Source organism: Tachyglossus aculeatus, chromosome 11 (genome assembly GCF_015852505.1).
Source record: "Tachyglossus aculeatus isolate mTacAcu1 chromosome 11, mTacAcu1.pri, whole genome shotgun sequence".
Taxonomy (NCBI): Eukaryota; Metazoa; Chordata; class Mammalia; order Monotremata; family Tachyglossidae; genus Tachyglossus; species Tachyglossus aculeatus.
Window position 1 is genome coordinate 44,912,093 of NC_052076.1, and position 19,802 is coordinate 44,931,894.

At 45.8% G+C, this 19,802-nt stretch overlaps 1 protein-coding gene across 1 annotated transcript in view; it reads left to right on the forward strand.

The window, feature by feature from the left end:
• The window catches only part of JPH3 (junctophilin 3), a 130,868-nt gene that overhangs the window by 18,857 nt on the left and 92,209 nt on the right, over window positions 1-19,802 (forward strand). The window contains 2 exon segments of the mRNA XM_038754474.1: window positions 18,876-19,072; window positions 19,074-19,654. Coding sequence (XP_038610402.1) covers window positions 18,876-19,072; window positions 19,074-19,654 — 778 coding nt within the window.

A 19,802-nucleotide genomic window follows, 5' to 3' on the forward strand; every position in this document is an offset into this window, starting at 1 on the left:
TGACATAAATAGCTTGAGGGCCAGCGGTCAGAGTGTGAGTCCCGGAAACCAGACTCCAGTGACAGGCTACTGATTAGTCTTATTTTAACTGTTCTCCCTACAAGGCCTGTTTGTATTTTAGGGAGCAGATGGGGAGCAGTTTTAGATCTGCTGCCTCCAAGGGAGGTGGCCTGGACTGGGTGAGGTCTGGTCTCTGGTGTGACTTCGCATGGGCTAATAGGAGCTGCTGGAGGAGGGAAACCGATATTTCAATCAATCAGTTGTATATTGAATGCTCACCGTGTTTAGAACACTTTACTAAGGGGTTGAGAGAGTACAGTGAAGTGGAGTTGGTCGATGCATTCCCTGCCCAAAGTGAGTTTACAGTATTTGCTAGCATAATCTGAGCATGTGACAGATATCCAGGGTTCTACCTGGCTCACAAAAGGCTGTGGAAATCTGCTGAGAGAAACCAACCACCATTACCCTCACATTTACCTGCTGAAATGGCTATGGGCCAGGAATTGTGTCTACCTACTCTGTTCTATTGTACTCTCCCAAGTGCTTAGTACAGTGTTCTGCACACAGTAAGCGCTCAATAAATATGAATGACTGGTGCTAAAAGAGGAGAGAACTGATCTCTTGGGGTGTAGTCGGGCTGGGGGTATACCCTAGTTTAGATCAGATGGTCCTGGACTTTTACAATAGTAATAATAATTTTGGTATTTGTTAAGCATTTACTATGTGCAAAGCACTGTTCTAAGCGCTGGGAGGATACAAGGTGATCAGGTTGTCCCACATGGGGCTCACAGATGAGGTAACTGAGGCACAGAGAAGTTAAGTGACTTGCCCAAAGTCACACAGCTGACAAGTGGCGGAGGCAGGATTTGAACCCATGACCTCTGACTCCAAAGCCCGGGCTCTTTCCACTGAGCCACGCTGCTTCTGTAATAGTATTATTAGTGTTTATTGTGCTCTTATTGCTTCTGGGCAATTTTAGAAAAATAGATAAATATCCTGGAATTGGAACTGTAATATTCTCCCTAAAGAGGGTGGCCTACCTTGTTTTGATTCCCCAGCTGGTCTTGTTCCAACTAATGATTGGTTTTTCATGTGAGCCCATTGTTGGGTAGGGACTGTCTCTCTATGTTGCCAACTTGTACTTCCCAAGCGCTTAGTACAGCGATCTGCACACAGTAAGCGCTCAATAAATACGATTGAATGAATGAATGCCCAGGCTGGAGACTGCTCAGTACATATTCAGTTTAGGTCTCCAGGCATCATGCAGCTCGTAGTACACACTCTCAGCCACCTGACAAACAGGAACACTTCACAACCTCATCTCGTCTTATAATTACCCGGAGTTGGGTGGACATTGGTCTGATTTTATACTGTATAGTCTGGATTTCAGCAGGTCTGTCCCCTGTCTAGCAGTAATATGGCACCGAATGCTTTTCGGTCCAGTAATTGATAGTGGTGAAATTTGTTAAACACTAATGGTGTGTCAAGCCCTGTGCCAAACACTGAAGTAGATGCAGTGTAGTTTGATCAGGCACAGTCCCTGGTTCACACTCGAAGTGGAAAGGAGAAGGAACATTTCCTTTTCAAACACCCAGTCTCCCTCCCCGTAGGCTCCTGCTGCTGAGCTCTGTATTTCAGAAGAGTCCCCTGTGTTTACAGGGCCCTGCGAGAAGAAACAGGTCAGCTTTGGAGTGGTGGAGGGGCTCAGGGTCCACCCAATGACATATTCAGTGACTACTGAGGTTCAGCTTTTTCCACAAAGAAGCTTTTTGTGTGTGTCCTTATGACACCCTTGTTTATGTAATGTAACATGAATGAGAGAGAAGGGCTGATGTGCACAAGTTTGGGATGGTGCCCCAGCATGCCAGTTTTCAACAGAAAATATTTGTCAGCCGAAGTATTGGCTGTCTCTAATGCCTTTTCTCGATAGATAATCAGCAGCTCAACCAAATTCTCCCTCAGCCTGAGCTGCTTCCTGAGTGAAGGACCTTTGGAAGTTTCATTAACTTTTTTAGGCCACTATGGTGCTGTTTGGAAAGCTATTCTTTAATGTAACCATTCAATGTGTCTTTTGGAGAAGCAGCATGGCCCGGTGGAAAGGGCATGGGCTTGGGCATCAGAGCCCCTGGGTTTTAATCTCGGCTTCGCCACTTATCTGCTGTGTGACCTTCGGCAAGTCATTTCACTTTTCTGTGCCTCAGTTCCCTCATCTGCAAAATGGGGATTCAGTACCTGTTCTCCCTCTTATTTAGACTGTGAACCCTGATTATCTTGTATCTCCCCCAGTGCTTAGTACAGTGCTTGATACATAGAAGGCACTTACCAAATGCCACAAGTACAAAGTATCCTCTGGGGCCTGGACCAAATCTTCTTCCTCTATAGCTTCTCCAGAGCCTCTAACCAGGCTCTACAGATAGCGAGACCCTCTGGGCTGAGTGTCCAGTGATCAGTGACGCTTCACAGTCAAGTCAGTCAGTCAGTCAATTGTATTTATTGAGAGCTTACTGTGTGCAGAGCACTGTACTAAGTGCTTGAGAGGGCACAGTACAACAATAAACAGACACATTCCCTGCCCACAACAAGCTTACAATCTAGAGGACAAGCTTACAGTCCAATCAGTGACTCCATCCAGATCCTTTAGGTAAACCATCACCAATGTAATATTTCTCAAGTAAGGAAGGATTAGGGTAATCTATTGATTAAACTATTTCTTTTAGATAAGTGAAGGGTCTCATTTTATATAAAGAGGTTGTTTTTGGTTAAAGTTTTTTTGGTCCCTATAAGTGTTGTTTTATTCTTTCCATTTTCATCCATCAGCTATTCCCTGCTCTGACCTGGCCTTTGTTGGTACAGTCTGGAGGCCAAATGTGCGGTTCTCATTAAAAAGGATGAAAAGCACCAGACCAGACTAGTAGTCTGAATCCCAGCTAATCTCCTGAAAATTTAAAATGATACTTTCAGCTCTCAGATGACTGTGGGGACAATTGAGGAACGGAGAATGGGGTTGGGAAGGGGAACAAGGGAAAGGGGGGAAAATTGAAACCAAATTTAGTGAGAATCATGTTGGTTGTTGCCTTTTCTCCTTGGGAAGGGAGATGGGAGTATCTGTGGCTTAGACAGAAAAGCCAAGCAGAGACACCAACCAGGCAGGTTTGTGGTAGCAGCCTACAGGATACGGTCAGGGTTACGCAGCAGAGTCAGGAGATCCATTTTTGGAATGGGAGCAGGTTTCATCCCTCCAAGATGCAGATTTCCTCCCCCCTCGTCCCCCCCTGCCAAGATACCAAGGAGCTTAATTTCCTACTTTGGAGTTTTTACATTTACAGCATTCTAAACAAATGAAAAACCCCAAACAAACAAATCTCCAAACTCACCCTTGGATTCCTCTTTCTTTTTCCTCTCCTTTTCTCTGGCCAAGTCTCCATAGTGTTCGTTTGTCCCAGAACATACCGTACATCAGCATTTTACATCAGCAACTCCTCCCCAGCTATTCAAGGCATCCTCTGTAACAAGAGTTCAATTCTGGGGAGCAACAATTCACTGGCTAGTCTGCACTCCCAACCTGGTTCTCAGCCATCTGGGTCTGCTCTCTTAGGGGAAGGCAAGAACATCGTTCATTCATTCATTCATTCAATAGTATTTATTGAGCGCTTACTGTGTGCAGAGCACTGTACTAAGTGCTTGGGAAGTACAAGTTGGCAACATTTAGACGGTCCCTACCCAACAACGGGCTCACAGTCTGGAAGGGGAGACAGACAACAAAACAAAACATGTGGACAGGTGTCAAGTCATCAGAATAAATAGAGATAAAGCTAGATGCACATCATTAACAAAATAAATAGAATAGTAAATATGTACAAGTAAAATATATAGAGTAATAAATCTGTACAAACATATATACAGGTGCCGTGGGGAGGGGAAGGAGACAGGGTGGAGGGAATGGGGGGGAGGAAAAAGGGGGCTCAGTCTGGGAAGGCCTCCTGGAGGAGGTGAGCCCTCAATAGGGCTTTGAAGGGAGGAAGACTGCTAGCTTGGCGGATGTGTGGAGGGAGGGCATTCCAGGCCAGGGGGAGGACGTGGGCTGATGGCGGGATAGGCGAGAATGAGGTACAGAGAGAAAGTACAGTTAAGGTCCAAACAGATGTATTTCTAAGCAGTAGCAGAAGCTTGGTGGGGTGCAGGTGAGAGAATGCCAATGGACAGAGACTTGTATCCTCTGATGTTGTGAGTGTCCTCTGTCCCTCAGGTTCAAACCTTCTCCAGGAGACATGATTTTAGTAAAGCTTTGAATGTGGAAAGAACGGTGGTCTGTCTTATACATTCATTCATTCAGTCGTATTTATTGAGCACTTACTGTGTGCAGAGCACTGTATTAAGTGCTTGGGAGAGTGCAATACAGCAATAAACAGAAACATTCCCTGTCCACAGTGAGTTTACGGTCAAGAGGAGGAGATCCTGGCCGGAGGGAGGACGTGAGCATGGAGTCAGCAGTGAGATAGATGAGATTGAGGTATAATGAATAGGTTGGTGTTAAAGGAGTGACGTATGCGGGCTGGATTGTAGTAACGTGAAGGTAACGGGGAGGTAACATGGGAGAGAGGAGAGCTGATTGAGTGCTTTAAAGCTGATGTGGTAAGGATTTTTTGATTAATGTGGAGTTGGAGGGGCAACTGGCCCACTCACACTGACAAGATAGGTCACTGTTCAAATGTTCTTATCAATCCAACGATAGTATTTAATGAGCACCTACTGTGTACAGGGGACTGTATTTAAACATTTGGGAGAGTAAAGTAGAGATGAAAAAAAACCCATGGTTATTGTCTTCAAGGAGCTTACTGTCCAATGGAGGTGACAAGTGACTTGATAGGAGGGAAAACAGATACAACTACCCATAACAAGAGAATGAGAAAAGGTGGATGGGTGAGTAAATTAGGGCTTCTGGAGTACAGAATGCATAAATCAGTCTGGTCAAAAGTTCTGCAGTGGCTGGGAGTACATTGTGCTGAAGAGGAGATGGGGATCTTTGATCCAGGAAGAAGGAAATTATTCAGGAGGTGATGGGATTTCTGGAGTGAAAACATGGTGTGAAATAACAAGTGAGAACTTTCAGAGTGGGATGAGCCTGTCCTTGCTGATTTCTAAGGAGGTTCATATTGTCCCAGGCCAGTAGGTTTCTGAGCTATTATTGCTATTTAACATTTATTAAACCTCCATAGGGTGTTGAAAGGTCCAAGAAGGCAGTTCCTGTGCTGTGGGTGTGTTTTCTATAGCCCCTAGCACTGTGGAGGCACTCTGGAAATCTATAACAACTTTAAATGCTTCAAAAAAAAAAAAGCTCTTGTGGCAGCATTTACATTCTAGAAAGATTTGACAATGGAAGTGAAGTAAGCTTATCCCAGCCTCCCCTCATTTCATTCATCAGCCAGCCTGACAGTAGCTCTTAGTAGTCAATTTGGAGGAAACCAGCCCTGAGGAGGAATTTTCCAGTCGCTTTATGACAGCCTTCCTTTCAGTTTGAAGATGAAACTTTTGATCATGAGATTTCAATCTGTGTGAGGGGTTAGGGGAATAGTCAGCTATGCAAGACCTAGAGACAAACTCTCTCACTTTGGGGCAAGTAAAGACTGTTCTTGCCTGTTGACATATTTGCTTTGTGCAGTGCCTGGTACCATTTTCAATTCTAACTCTGGGTAGCATGGTGTTCTCAAATCATGCGACACTCCTTGGTATTCTCTACATTAAGGAACAGACTAGTGTGACTAGAGTGTAAACAGCATATTCCCCTCTTGCTTATAGATCTCTGCAGGTAAACCATCCAACCCAGGGGTTTACCTTTCGTCCCCATAATAATCATAATAATATTTGTTAAGCACTTATTATGTGTCAAGCACTCTACTAAGCACTGGCAGACATATTTCCTGTCCCACTTGGAGCTCACAGTCTAAGAAGGAGGGAGAACAGGTATTGAATTCCCATTTTACCAATGAGGAAACTGAGGCACGGAGAAATTAAATGACTTGCCTAAGGGCACACAGCAGACAAGTGGTGGAGCTGAGACTAGAACACAGGTTCCCTTACTCCCAAACCCGTGCTCTTTCCATTAGGCACGGGAATTTTCATGACAAACTTTTAGTGGTGACTTTCTTAAAAGTTGGAGTGAGTGCCACACCTCCAAATAGTGGCAAGTTTTCTACTTTGTCCTCAGCAGTGGAAGGCATATTCAAAAGGTCATTAAAGTGTCGTTGCCTTATCTTTAGGATTCCCTCTTTATGTGACCGAAAGAGGAATCGCCTACCCTCATCAGGTATGTTATAGCAGTACCTGAGCCCATAAGGTACTCTTTGATTTGATTTTGGTCTGTTTAATCCATCAGTGGTATTTATGGAGCATTTAATATAACCCCCTCTAGACTGAAAGCTTCTTGTCAGCAGGGTATACATCTACCAACTCTATTGTATTGTACTCTCCCCAGAGTTTAGTACAGTGCTCTGCACACAGTAAGTGCTCAAGAAATACCATTTATTGATTGATTTCTAATTCTGTTGTATTGTACTCTCCCAAATGCTTCATACAGTCCTCTGCACATAGTAAGTGCTCAACAATTACCGTTGATGAACGATTAATTGTACGCAGAGCATTGGACTAAGAATTTAGGAGAGTTCAATCATGCTGGAGTGCACAATCTCTGCCGTGAACGAGCAAACAGACATTAAAATACATTACAGATAGGGGAAGCAATATGCTCTATAGATATGTACCCAAGTGCTGTGAGGTAGAGTGGGATGAGTGTCAAAGTACTTAGCGGGTACTGATCCAACTGCATAGGTGACACAGAGAGAGACTAGTGCAGGGAGATGAGAGATTAGTCAGGGAAGACTTCCTGGTGGAGATGCGATTTTAGTAGGGCATTGTGTAACCTGATAGCTCTTCAGCCTTTCCTTCTCCACCTTTGTTGAACATATTTCTTAACTTGTTCTGAATGCATTGACATAACCTTTGTCAGAGTCACGAGAAGCTGCAAGGAATTGATGGTGAATGGCTCGCTTTGTGGCAAGTAGCTCTTTTGATCTTAGAGTAGTTGTTGTCTTATCAGCCTTCTCGGCTTCTGTTTACAGTACCACATCTTGGAGACCAAATCCGTCAGAGATGTCTATTTGTTGGCTGCATTGGTAGATTTATTTCTCCTGTAACTCTTATTTTGGTGTTACCACAAAGCCTTTTGTAGGAGATATTCATTCTCCAGGAGTTTAACCATCAATCTTCTGGTGATTTGGGTTAAGAGACATTGTCATTGTCAGCAGTGGCATTTTTTGAGTTACTGCTCTGTTCAGAACACTAGACTTCAAACTTAGAAGTGATGGGCTTGGGAGTCAGAGGTCGTGGGTCCTAATCCCAACTCCGCCGCTTGTCACTTGTGTGACTTAACTTCTCTGTGCCTGAGTTACCACATCTGTAAAATGAGGATTAAAACTGTGAGCCCCATGTGGGACAACCTGATAGCCTTGTATCTACCCCGGTGCTTAGAACAGTGGTTGGTAGTAAGTGCTTAACAACTACCATAATTATGTGTGGTATCAGCTCTCAAGTTTACAATCTAATGGGAGAGACGAATGGACCCAAATTTGGCAAATTGGCGAAGAGAATAGATTCAAATTATAAAAAATATGAGAAAGCAACTAAATGAAAAATCACCCAATAAATAAACTGCTCTATAAAGACACTCTAAGGTGCCTTAAAAGATTCTGTCTCCTTCGTACACTCCCTGTGGTCAGGGATTATGCTTACCAACTCTATTATATTGTACTTTTCCAAGCACATAGTACAGTGCTCTGAACATAGTAAGCACTCAATAAATGCCATTGATTGATTGTTTGATGTCATGTCCAGGGATGTGGGGGATTAGTCAGGGAATGTCTTTTGGAGGAGGTGATTTTTTAGGAGGGGCTTGATTTGGCACTGTTAAGTGAGGAAGGTGTCCCAGGCAGTGTGACAAGTGTGAACAATGGTATGGAGACAGGAGAGTCACGAGCAAGATAACAGAAAGACAGTTTGGGAGGAGTGAAGAATGCAAGCTGGAATATTATGGAAGAAGAGTAGATATGGCGAAAGGGGGAGACGACTGGCAAAGGGCCAAAAATCTTGATGTCTGGTCATTTGAAATTTGTAGCTGTATTAAGTGATGGGATGGGTGAGAGAAGCAGTGTGGCTCAGTGGAAAGAGCACGGAAGAGGAAGAGGGCTTTGGAGTCAGAGGTCATGGGTTCAAATCCCGCCTCCACCACTTGTCAGCTGTATGACTCTAGGCAAGTCACTTAACTTCTCTGGGCCTCAGTTCCCTAATCTGTAAAATGGGGATTAAGACTGTGAGCCCCACGTGGGACAACCTGATCACCTTGTAACCTCCCCAGCATTTAGAACAGTGCTTTGCACATAGTAAGTGTTTAATAAATGCCATTATTATTATTATTGTTATGTGAAGGTAAATGATGAAGGTCGTGAAAAGGTCTGAAACTGGCACTGGGGGGTGAGAAGGGAACCCCTCCATCTTCTCTCCAGCTGCAGAGTATTCCCATTTTCTGATGTTACACATGTTTTCATAACCTGATTTAGATATAACATGATGGATACTAGATGGTGAGTCCCTTGAGGGCAGGGGCTACCAGCTCTGTTGAATTCTCCCAAGTACTTAGTACAGCGCGCTACATACATTGAGTACTAAATAAACAGTATTGATTGAATGGCAAGTTAGGGCATTTTCTTCCTGCAACATGAACCTGTTCTGACCTAACACGATCCACAAGTTGGCATATAGGGAGAAAAGATTCTGTGTTTAGGTAAGGCATGATAATGCTCTGCTTTCCAGCCCCTGCCTCAGCGTCACTGTACTGTGCTGTGTAGTATTTCTTTGTAGTTCTACAACTTTATAGTATTTTAAAAAGTAAGAGAGCAATGAGTGTAAAGGATGCAATGCAGTCTGCTGGTGGTGCTCCTTGTGGGAAGGGAATGTGTCTGTTTGTTGTTATGTTGTACTCTCCCAAGCGCCTAGTACAGTGCTTTGCACACAGTAAGAGCTCAGTAAATATGATTAAATGAATGAATAGGAATTTGTATTGAAAAATGCAAGTTGTCTACACCCAACTCAGTTATTCCCACTGACTCAGTTGCTACTGTACACAGATCTTCCCATAACCTGAGGTCCTATAAGAACCGAGCTTCGTGCTATAGGAAAACTCCTTATATAGTTGATGTTAATTTAGGCCAGAGTCTATCTTTTGGGGCAGTTGCATTTCTGAAGAACATCAATCCCATTCCACTGAGTGAGCTCTTTTCCGCTTGCTGATAATTTGGTGGCACGATAATTCTTCGGTCCACTTCTCCCTGGCCCGAGCTTCACTCTATCTGCTGCTCACCCCCAAGTGATCCGATCCTTCTTCTCTATCCAACCTCATTCCCAAGCCTAGCCTTTACCTTTTCAAAGAAGGTGAGCTGGGGGAATCTGACTAGACACTGCTTTTCATTACATTGCACCAGTAACCCTGCCTGCACTGTAACTTCTCACACCTTCTCTATGGAGATTCTGAGCTCCCTGCTCTGGAATCTAGTGGTCTTTTTGTAGAGATGACACTTTTGCCACACTCCAGCCTTTGTATCTGCTGTCTGTCTCCTCCGAATTGCCTCATCTCCACTCTTACTTCCATTTGAAGGGATAAGTCTGTTATCTGGACATGCCACTGTGCTTTAGGGCCTCCAACATTTTGCAGCCTTTTCTGGCCTCATATCAGCACATTAATTCCTCCCCTAGAAAAAGAGTCAGAGAGAGGTGTCTCTTTAGAGGGTAACACCCTTCAGCCTTTCCTAGGCCAAGGTAGAATCAGGAGCTATTTAGTAATATACCAGCCATTTTCTGCTCTCCTATTTTAGTTTCCCTACCATCAGTTTTTCCAATTTAACAAGATCTTTTCCCCTCTCATTTCTTCCTCTCATGCTTCTCCCTATTTTTCTGTCTTCCTCTATTCCCCTCTGCCTTTCTGTTTTTCTCCCTCCTACTCCCCTGCCACTTTTGTTCATTTACAGATAATCTCAGGTATTTGGCACTCAGCAGTTCTTTCCTCATGTCTGCTTATATTCTTGACGGAGTTTGGATTTTTATTTCTATAACAGATCTCTCAGTCTTTCCCAGAGGATTGTTTACATTTTGAAGATGCCTGTTGCTTATTCATCTACCGAGGGCTGCATTTTACTAGCTGATTCTAGCAGGATTTCCTTCCTCAGACTCAATCAGAAAGTATCTCATTACCTTTAGGGCAATGATGGTGGTGATCCTATCACAGGGAATCAAAATAGCAAGCCAAAGGAAATACCCAGGATGAAAACCTGAAGTTTAGAAGGAGGTGGCTAACTCTGTGTATCTGTATCTGGCGCTGTTTCAGATCAAGCAGAATCTGTGTCAGTCAAGGAGTGTGCTATCTGAAAATGTTGGCGTGATTGCAGATAAAAGGCAGTGTGCCTGAGTCAAACACTCAGTAAAGCTCAAAGTGCCATCTTTTATGTCCTTCCATGAAAGGATGCTCAGCATTTATCTTTGTAATCTACCATGAATCTCCTGGCAGATATCCTCTTTTAATAGACTGCACAATCCACTGAATGTAATGTCCTGAATTAACCTACTCTCTGGGTTACCCAAGGGCCTCAAATACACGTCCAAACCCTGCTGAAATGCAGCTATTTTTAGACAGGGTCAGAAAGTTTATGTATTAGCACCCAGTTACATATTAGGTTGGGAAGCCGTGGTTATTTAGCAGGTCTCTATTAAGAAGGACGAGGGACTAGATCCAGGGAGGAAGAAGTGGGGCTGAGCTGAGAGGAAGGAAGGGTAAAGAGTATCACGTCCTGGTTCCAAACCTCTCCACAATACTGGGGCTTCTGGGGTCACAGGTTTCCATCTCTAAGGGGAAATCCGTCCATCATCCGTCAATGGTATTTATTCAGTGCTTACTATGTGCAGAGCACTGTACTAAGCGCTTGGGAGAGTGCAGCGTGGCTCAATGGAAAGAGCACGGGCTTGGGAGTCAGAGGTCATGGGTTCTAATCCTGGCTCCGATACATGTCTGCTGTGTGACCTTGGGCAAGTCACTTAACTTCTCTGAGCCACAGTTACCTCATCTGTAAAATGGGGATTAAGACTGAGAGCCCCACGTGGGACAGCCTGATCACCTTGTATCCTCTGAGCACTTAGAACAGTGCTTTGCACGTAGTAAGCGCTTAACAAATGCCATCATTATTATTATTATTACAATACAACAGAATTAGCACACGTGTTCCCTGCCCATAATGAGCTTCTAGTCTACTGAGGGAGACAGACATTAGTTCAGAGGCAAGCAGTCCAAGCAGGTGGTGCAATCACTTGAAACCTTAGGGAGATTGGTGTGGCCATCAATGCTCTTTTGACTTGGCCAAACTTGCACTGAAATAGTTTATGAGTGCCCTGAGTTAAGTGGCACATTTCCTAACCTCGCTCCACTTAATGAGGCTCCAAGCCTTCATTCTCATTCATTTAGTCATAGCTATTGAGCGCTTACTGTGTGCGGAGCACTGTACTAAGGACTTGGGAAGTACAAGTTGGCAACATATAGAGACAGTCCCTACCCAACAACGGGCTCACAGTCTAGAAGCCCACATCATCCCCCTGGCCTGGAATGCCGTCCCTCTGCCCATCCGCCAAGCTAGCTCTCTTCCTCCCTTCATGGCCCTACTGAGAGCTCACCTCCTCCAGGAGGCCTTCCCAGACTGAGCCCCTTCCTTCCTCTCCCCCTCGTCCCCCTCTCCATCCCCCCATCTTACCTCCTTCCCTTCCCCACAGCACCTGTATATATGTATATATGTTTGTACATATTTATTACTCTATTTATTTATTTATTTATTTTACTTGTACATATCTATTCTATTTATTTTATTTTGATAATATGTTTGGTTTTGTTCTCTGTCTCCCCCTTCTAGACTGTGAGCCCACTGTTGGGTAGGGACTGTCTCTATATGTTGCCAACTTGTACTTCCCAAGCGCTTAATACAGTGCTCTGCACACAGTAAGCGCTCAATAAATATGATTGATTGATTGATTAGAAGGGCGAGACAGACAACAAAACAAAACATGTGGACAGGTGTCAAGTCATGAGAAGCAGCGTGGCACAGTGGAAAGAGCCCGGGCTCTGGAGTCAGAGGTCGTGGGTTCAAATCCTGGCTCTGCCACTTGTCAGCTGTGTGACTTTGGGCAGGTCACTTCACTTCTCTGGGCCTCAGTTCCCTCATCTGTAAAATGGGGGTGAAGTATGTGAGCCCCACATGGGACAATCTGATCACCTTGTATTCTCCCCAGTGCTTAGAACAGTGCTTTGCACATAGTAAGCGCTTAACAAATGCCATTATTATTATTATTATTAGAATAAATACAGATAAAGCTAGATGCACATCATTAACAAAATAAATGGAATAGTAAATATGTACAAGTAAAATTCGAGTAATAAATCTGTATAAATATATACATCGGTGCTTTGGGGAGGGGAAGGAGGTAGGGCGGGGGGATGGGGAGGTGGAGAGGGAAAAGGGGGCTCAGTCTGGGAAGGCCTCCTGGAGGAGGTGGGCTCTCAGTAAGGCTTTGAAGGGAAGAAGAGAGCTAGCTTGGCAGATGTGCGGAGGGAGGGCATTCCAGGCCAGGGGGAGGACGTGGGCCGGGAGTTGACAGTGGGACAGGTGAGAACGAGGTACAGTGAGGAGGTTAGCGGCAGAGGAGCGGAGGGTGCAGGCTGGGCTGGAGAAGGAGAGAAGGGAGGTGAGGCAGGAGGGGGTGAGGGGATGGACAGCCTTGAAGCCGAGAGTGAGGAGTTTTTGCTTGATGCGTAGGTTGACAGGCAACCACTGGAGATTTTTGAGGAGGGGAGTGACATGCTCAGATCATTTCTGCACAAAGATGATCCGGGCAGCAGCATGAAGTATAGAATGAAGTGGGGAGAGACAGGAGGATGGGAGATCAGAGAGGAGACTGATGCAGTAATCCAGTCGGGATAGGATGAGAGATTGAACCAGCAAGGTAGTGGTTTGGATGGAGAGGAAAGGGTGGATCTTGGTGATATTGCGGAGGTGAGACTGGCAGGTTTTTGTGACAGATTGGATGTGAGGGGTGAACGAGAGAGTGGAGTCGATGATGACACCAAGGTTGCGGGCTTGTGAGACGGGAAGGATGGTAGTGCCGTCTACAGTGACGGGAAAGTCAGGGAGAGGGCAGGGTTTGGGAGGGAAGATAAGGAGTTCAGTCTTGGACATATTGAATTTTAGATGGTGGGCAGACATCCAGATGGAGATGTCCTGAAGGCAGGAGGAGACCCGAGCCTGAAGGGAGGGAAAGCGAGCAGGGGCAGAGATGAAGATTTGGGTGTCATTAGCGTAGAGATGATAGTTGAAGCCGTGAGATCGAATGAGTTCACCAAGGGAGTGAGTGTAGATAGAGAACAGAAGGGGACCAAGAACTGACCCTTGAGGAACCCCTACAGTAAGGGGATGGGAGGGGGGGCGGGGAGAAGCCCACAAAGGAGACTGAGAATGAACGGCATGAGAGATAAGAGGAGAACCAGGAGAGGATGGAGTCTGTGAAGGCAAGGTTGGATAGTGTGTTGAAGGAGGTGGTCCACAGTGTCGAAGGCAGCTGAAAGGTTGAGGAGGATTAGGATAGAGGTCGAGAAGGATTGTGGGTGGCTTTCAAGCCTGGCCAGGACCCATCTGTGGGGGTGGTAGCGTATCCGAGCACAGGAAGCCCAGTCAAGCACTTTGGGCACATAACAGGAGCTGGTCACACACTTAGGCTGGCAAACTCAGGGTGGAAAGAACTGAGTGAATATGGCATCAAAGCAATTTAGACTGTAATCTGATCCTCTCCTTCCCAGAACTGGCTGCAATTAACTCATTTTTGCAGGTGGAAATTTTCTAGGGTCTATTATTATTATGAATATTATTATATATTAATATATAATTGCTATATGTAAAATATATTAATATAATACTGTTGGTAATAATAATAATGATAATAATAATTAAGGCTAAATGTATTTTTTTTTGTTTGAATGGGCCAGATAATTAGCAAGTGGAGACCAAACTTTTCAATTCTCCCTTAATCTTTTCATTCGATCCAGTCTGGAGGTGTTTTTGTACCCGAATTGAAAACTGAAGCTTGGTGGTGGTGGTTGGAGCCTGAAACTCCGCTGGGCCTCAAGATCCCTAAGTTCACAGTCTTTCCCTCTGCAGTGAAGGATAATGCCTCTGGCACCTTCCTTTCTCTCAGGGGGCCGGCTGAAGGTTGGTGAGATAATGTCTGTAAAGTGCTTTGAGTTCCTCAGAGGAAAAGCACCAGCTAATTCCGCATATTGTGATGACTATCGGGATGTTCTTTAAATGCAATTTGATTTGGCCACTGGTTTCCATGCCGCCGGCCCCCGGGGCGTACACTGGGCCCCAGGAGGGTACTGACCGCATAATGGATGCTGCATTTTCCTACTGGCAATCTCTCTGGCACTCATGTAATTAATGCCGTGTGAAGCACTTTGGCTGATGGATTATGTGAATATTGCTCCAGTCAAGCAAATTGCTATGGATATGGGTGTCTTTGGGTTGGATGATCAGAGTAAGTCAAAAATTGCCCAGTTTCAACAGCAAAAACTAAAAAGAAATAAAGGCAAATGGTATTTCCCTGGAACTGCCTGGCAGTTTCAAAAGTACTACCTGTTCTGAAGTCTGCTGTGAGTGTTGAAGTTTCACCGAAAACTGGACTGGGTGTTAGGAGAGCTGGGTCTTTGTGTTAGAGGCTGGAAGAGGAGGTGCTGGAATTCCAGTTCAGAAGTCGCTTCCCCCAGACTTCGGGGCACTGGTATGGAGCTGGGAAAATGTTCCTGCTGAAAACAACATTTTTTTTTTAATGGTTTTGGTTAAGCACTTACTATGTGCCATGCACTGAACTTAGCCCCGGGGTAGATACAAGATAATCAGGTTGGACACACTCCCTGTCCCACAGTATTAATCACCATTTTAAAGATGAGGTAACTGAAGCCCAGAGAAGTTCAGTGACTTGCCCAAAATCACACAGCAGAGAGGTGGTGGAGCTGGGATTTGAACTCAGGCCCTCTGACACCCAGACACATGCTCTTTCCACTAGGCCAAGCTGCTTCTCTTTTAAACAAATCCCCCCTCTAGACTGTGAGCCCGTTGTTGGGCAGGGACCGTCTCTATATGTTACCGACTTGTACTTCCCAAGCGCTTGGTACAGTGCTCTGCACACAGTAAGCGCTCAATAAATATGGTTGAATGAATGAATGAAAATCCTAAATCCCCCCAGCCCCAAACACAGCCCTTTGAGATCATCCATAAGTAGTGTCCTAGGCAGTTCCCATTTGGATAAGTAGAAGCTTTCTTGAAACTCTCCCTATCCTCTCAGTGAAATGTATCATTCTTCGCTTCCTAACTCGAGCCATTGGGCTGGGCAACTGCTAAACTGCTGCCGGGCTGCACCCCAGAGACAGCTGCAACTCGTTAATCAGTTTCATTACATTTAGATGGTGACTAAGTCTAGTTCAAGGACTAAGTCTAATTCTCTTTTCTGTCAATCCGCCACCGGCGCATATTGTTGGTGTTCAATATATATTAAATAATAATAATGTTTATGCTGGACCCCTGCGAAGTTAGTCTGTAAAGCCCTCTATGAGGTTCCAGAAGATTGCTTAAGACCATTCTAGAGTCACTGGAAGTGAGACGATATTAATATTAGATATTTCCAGATGACTCCCAGACACAAAAACTAAGGCGTCTTTATTAGATTGTCAAGAAAACAGCAGGGCTTTTCGTGTACATTAAGAACAATAATTGGAGGATATTATGTGTTTGGTTTGTTTTCCACTGGGATTTCTTCAACTGTCCCAGGAACCAAGAGGTCAAGAAATAAAATGACAGGGATTGAAAGTGACTGCTTTGTCCCTAGATTCTCCAAAGCAATGCCCCTTTCCATCCCTCTTCTGTCAGTCTTCTCTCTTGCCTGCCTCAACCTTAAAAAGACACACACACACACGCATACATGGAGAAGACTTCACTTACTGGAATTGGAATGGATGTGAATCTCATCCATTACCCTGGGTAAGGCCTTCTGGGGGAAAGGAACTTCTATCTCCACAGACCTACCAACTAGTAGAGGAAAAATCCAAGAAATGGCTTTTCAGTAAGATCCCCTGTTAACAAACTTGGCTTTTCCCGCTGATTTGAGGGCTCGGCCCTTGCTTCAAGTTGAGAATGGCAGTGATTCAGCAGGGAGTCATTGGCGCTAAGCTCGTTATTGGAAGGGAATGTATCTGTTAATTCTGTTGAATTGTAGTTATTCAGTCGTATTTATTGAGCGCTTACTGTGTGCAGAGCACTGTACTAAGTGCTTGGAAGAGTACAATACAACAATAAGCAAATTCCCTGCCCACAGCAAGCTTAATCTCCCAAGCGCTTAGGACAGTGCTCTGCTTATAAGTGCTCAATAGATATGATTGATTGCTGTCTAATAACCAGGTAGGCCAGGCTTTGCCACTGCATTGATTTTCATTTGTTCTAAAGTGCTTTTTCTCAGATCTTTGTAGGGTGATGCTAAATGGAGACAGATCATCAGAAAAGCAGTTATGAGCCATCTTAATTGTTATGTTGCTCTGCAGATAACCTTGATAGTTGTACATATAACAGAATTGTAAGTTTGTGTATGTGTGTGTCTGTGTGTTTAACAATATCTTGCCAATTTGATGCCAACAATGGCCAAAACTCCCAGAGTCCAGGCTTCCTCTCTCCATCCCCATAGGCATAGATTTCTGCTGAAGATTTCAAGATTCCCAAAAGAAGATATATTCCCTGGAATACCTTTTATGGAAATATCAGAAACCCAGATAGAACATGACTTGTGGGTGTATGTATCTCCCCAAAGGATTCAGGCCATTTAGACCTTTTTCTCCAGCTTACTCTGTAATAAATGCACTAAGGTAGTAAGCAGCCTGCTGAGACAAATAAGTTAGTGTAAAAGGTTAGTCTCGTCGTTTACCTCTGTAACAATAGCGTCTCCAGTGAAACCAACCAGGATAAAGGTTTCTCATTACTCCAGCTTTAGGGAGAGTATGGGCTGCTGCTAATGATTTTCCTCCACAAATCCTAAAGTAGCATGCAATCTCATGAAACAACGTGGCTCAGTGGAAAGAGCACGGGCTTTGGAGTCGAGAGGTCATGGGTTCAAATCCTGCTTCCGCCACTTGTCAGCTGTGTGACTTTGGGCAAGTCACTAACTTCTCTGTGCCTCAGTTCCCTCATCTGTAAAATGGGGATTAAGACTGTGAGCCCCAGGTGGGACAACCTGATCACCTTGAAACCTCCCCAGTGCTTAGAACAGTGCTTTGCACATAGTAAGCACTTAATAAATCCCATCATTATCATTATTATGAAACTCCAGTTAGGCATTGGGCCGACAAAGTTTTTCATTTGTATCCTGGAGAATTTTGGTCCGAAGTACTAAAACCAGTTGTCTTAGTGCCTTGGTGGCCTCTTTTGCCTTAGGGATTAAGATGATAACTACAGGCCCTAGGGAGGATTTAGGCTCACCTGGTAGGAGCCCATTATGGGAGTTATGGATGAAAAGTTGTCACTGGAAGTTTCTCAGCCCTCAGCAGGGTTGAGGAGCTAACAGCATGATGACATAAAGTTGCAATAACAGAGCACCACCCAGTACGGAAAAGGAGCTGAGGAAGATCATTGTGGTCCACCGTAGTAAGAGCGAAACTGCCAGAGTGTAGAAGGTCAGGAGCAGGGGACAGAATTAGAGGAGCAGGGCCTGCTACTTCTTTCTGATTGTTGTGCAAGGGGTTGGTAGGGATTTGGGGAAGGTGAGGGCACGGTGTCAGTAAAGAGCCAGGAATTAGCCAGATGCCAGAAGCAGCTTGGCTCAGTGGAAAGAGCAAGGGCTTTGGAGTCAGAGGTCATGGGTTCAAATCCCAGCTCCGCCAATTGTCGACTGTGTGACTTTGGGCAAGTCACTTAACTTCTCTGTGCCTCATTTACCTCATCTGTAAAAGGGGGATCAAGACTGTGAGCCCCCAGTGGGACAACCTGATCACCTTGTAACCTTCTCTGCGCTTAGAACAGTGCTTTGCACATAGTAAGTGCTTAACAAATGCCATCATTCTTCTTCTAATTATTATTACCACAGATGTTCCTGGCATATACGCACACGTGCACACATGCTCTCATACACACTCACACACTCTCCCTCCCTCCTGCCAACTTTGCACGTAAGCAACTTACTCTCTGGCTCCCAGTTTTTAGATGTTCCATCTCTAGCTGTAGGACTTTTGTTGTGGGCAGGGATTGTCACTGTATAGTGTTGCGTTGTCCTTTCCCAAGCGGTTAGTACAGTGCTCTGCACACAGTAAGTGCTCAATAAATACAGCCGAACGAATGAACGAATTTTGCAAACATTAACAAAGGAAACTTCCAGAGAAGTAGAGCTACTTGCGTACATCTGCCTTGGTTAAAACGACCAAGTAGGCGGCTATTTTTCATTCATTCATTCATTCAGTCGTATGTATTGAGCGCTTACTGTGTGAAGAGCACTGTACTAAGCGCTTGGAAAGTGTAATTCGGCAACAAATAGAGACAGTCCCTACCCAACAGGCAGTCGTGCTGTGGCCAAACCCTTCCCGATCGCCGTAGCCACCAGTCCTCCTGCTTGATCTCAGCCTCCTGCGATCACAGGCGGTGACCCTCATCGTTCAATGCTAGGGGCAAAGCCACAACTCCAGCTCACTGTTTTGTCTCTTGCCTCCCCAGGGACGTACCAGGGCCAGTGGGTCGGAGGGATGCGCCAGGGCTACGGTGTCCGGCAGAGCGTGCCTTATGGCATGGCTGCGGTCATCAGGTCGCCCCTGAGAACGTCCATCAACTCGCTGCGCAGCGAGCACACCAACGGCACCGCCCTGCACCCGGACTCGTCCCCCGCGGTGGCCGGCAGCCCCGCCGTGTCCCGGGGGGGGCTTCGTCCTCATGGCCCACAGCGACGCCGAGATCCTCAAGAGCAAGAAGAAGGGATTGTTCCGGCGCTCGCTGCTGAGCGGACTGAAGCTGCGCAAGTCGGAGTCCAAGAGCTCGCTGGCCAGCCAGCGAAGCAAGCAGAGCTCCTTCCGCAGCGAGGCGGGCATGAGCACCGTCAGCTCCACCGCCAGCGACATCAACTCCACCATCAGCCTGGGGGAGGGCGAGGCGGAGCTGTCCGTCATCGAGGACGACATCGACGCCACCACCACCGAGACCTACGTGGGCGAGTGGAAGAACGACAAGAGGTCGGGCTTCGGGCTGAGCCAGCGCTCGGACGGGCTCAAGTACGAGGGGGAGTGGGCCAACAACAAGCGGCATGGCTACGGGTGCATGACTTTCCCGGATGGCACCAAGGAGGAAGGGAAGTACAAGCAGAACATCTTGGTGAGCGGCAAGCGCAAGAACCTCATCCCCCTGAGAGCCAGCAAGATCCGCGAGAAGGTCGACCGGGCTGTGGAGGCGGCCGAGAGGGCGGCCACCATCGCCAAGCAGAAAGCGGAAATCGCGGCATCCAGGTAAGGGAGACCCGTTTCCAGAGGGCCGCGTGGTGTGAGTGGAGGGAGGGGAGTGAGGACAGGGACACTGGACCCTCCCTCCCCAGCACCGAGACCCTACGGAGCGGAAGGGAAAAGCAAGAGGGACGAGCGGGAAGAAGCTTGGTCC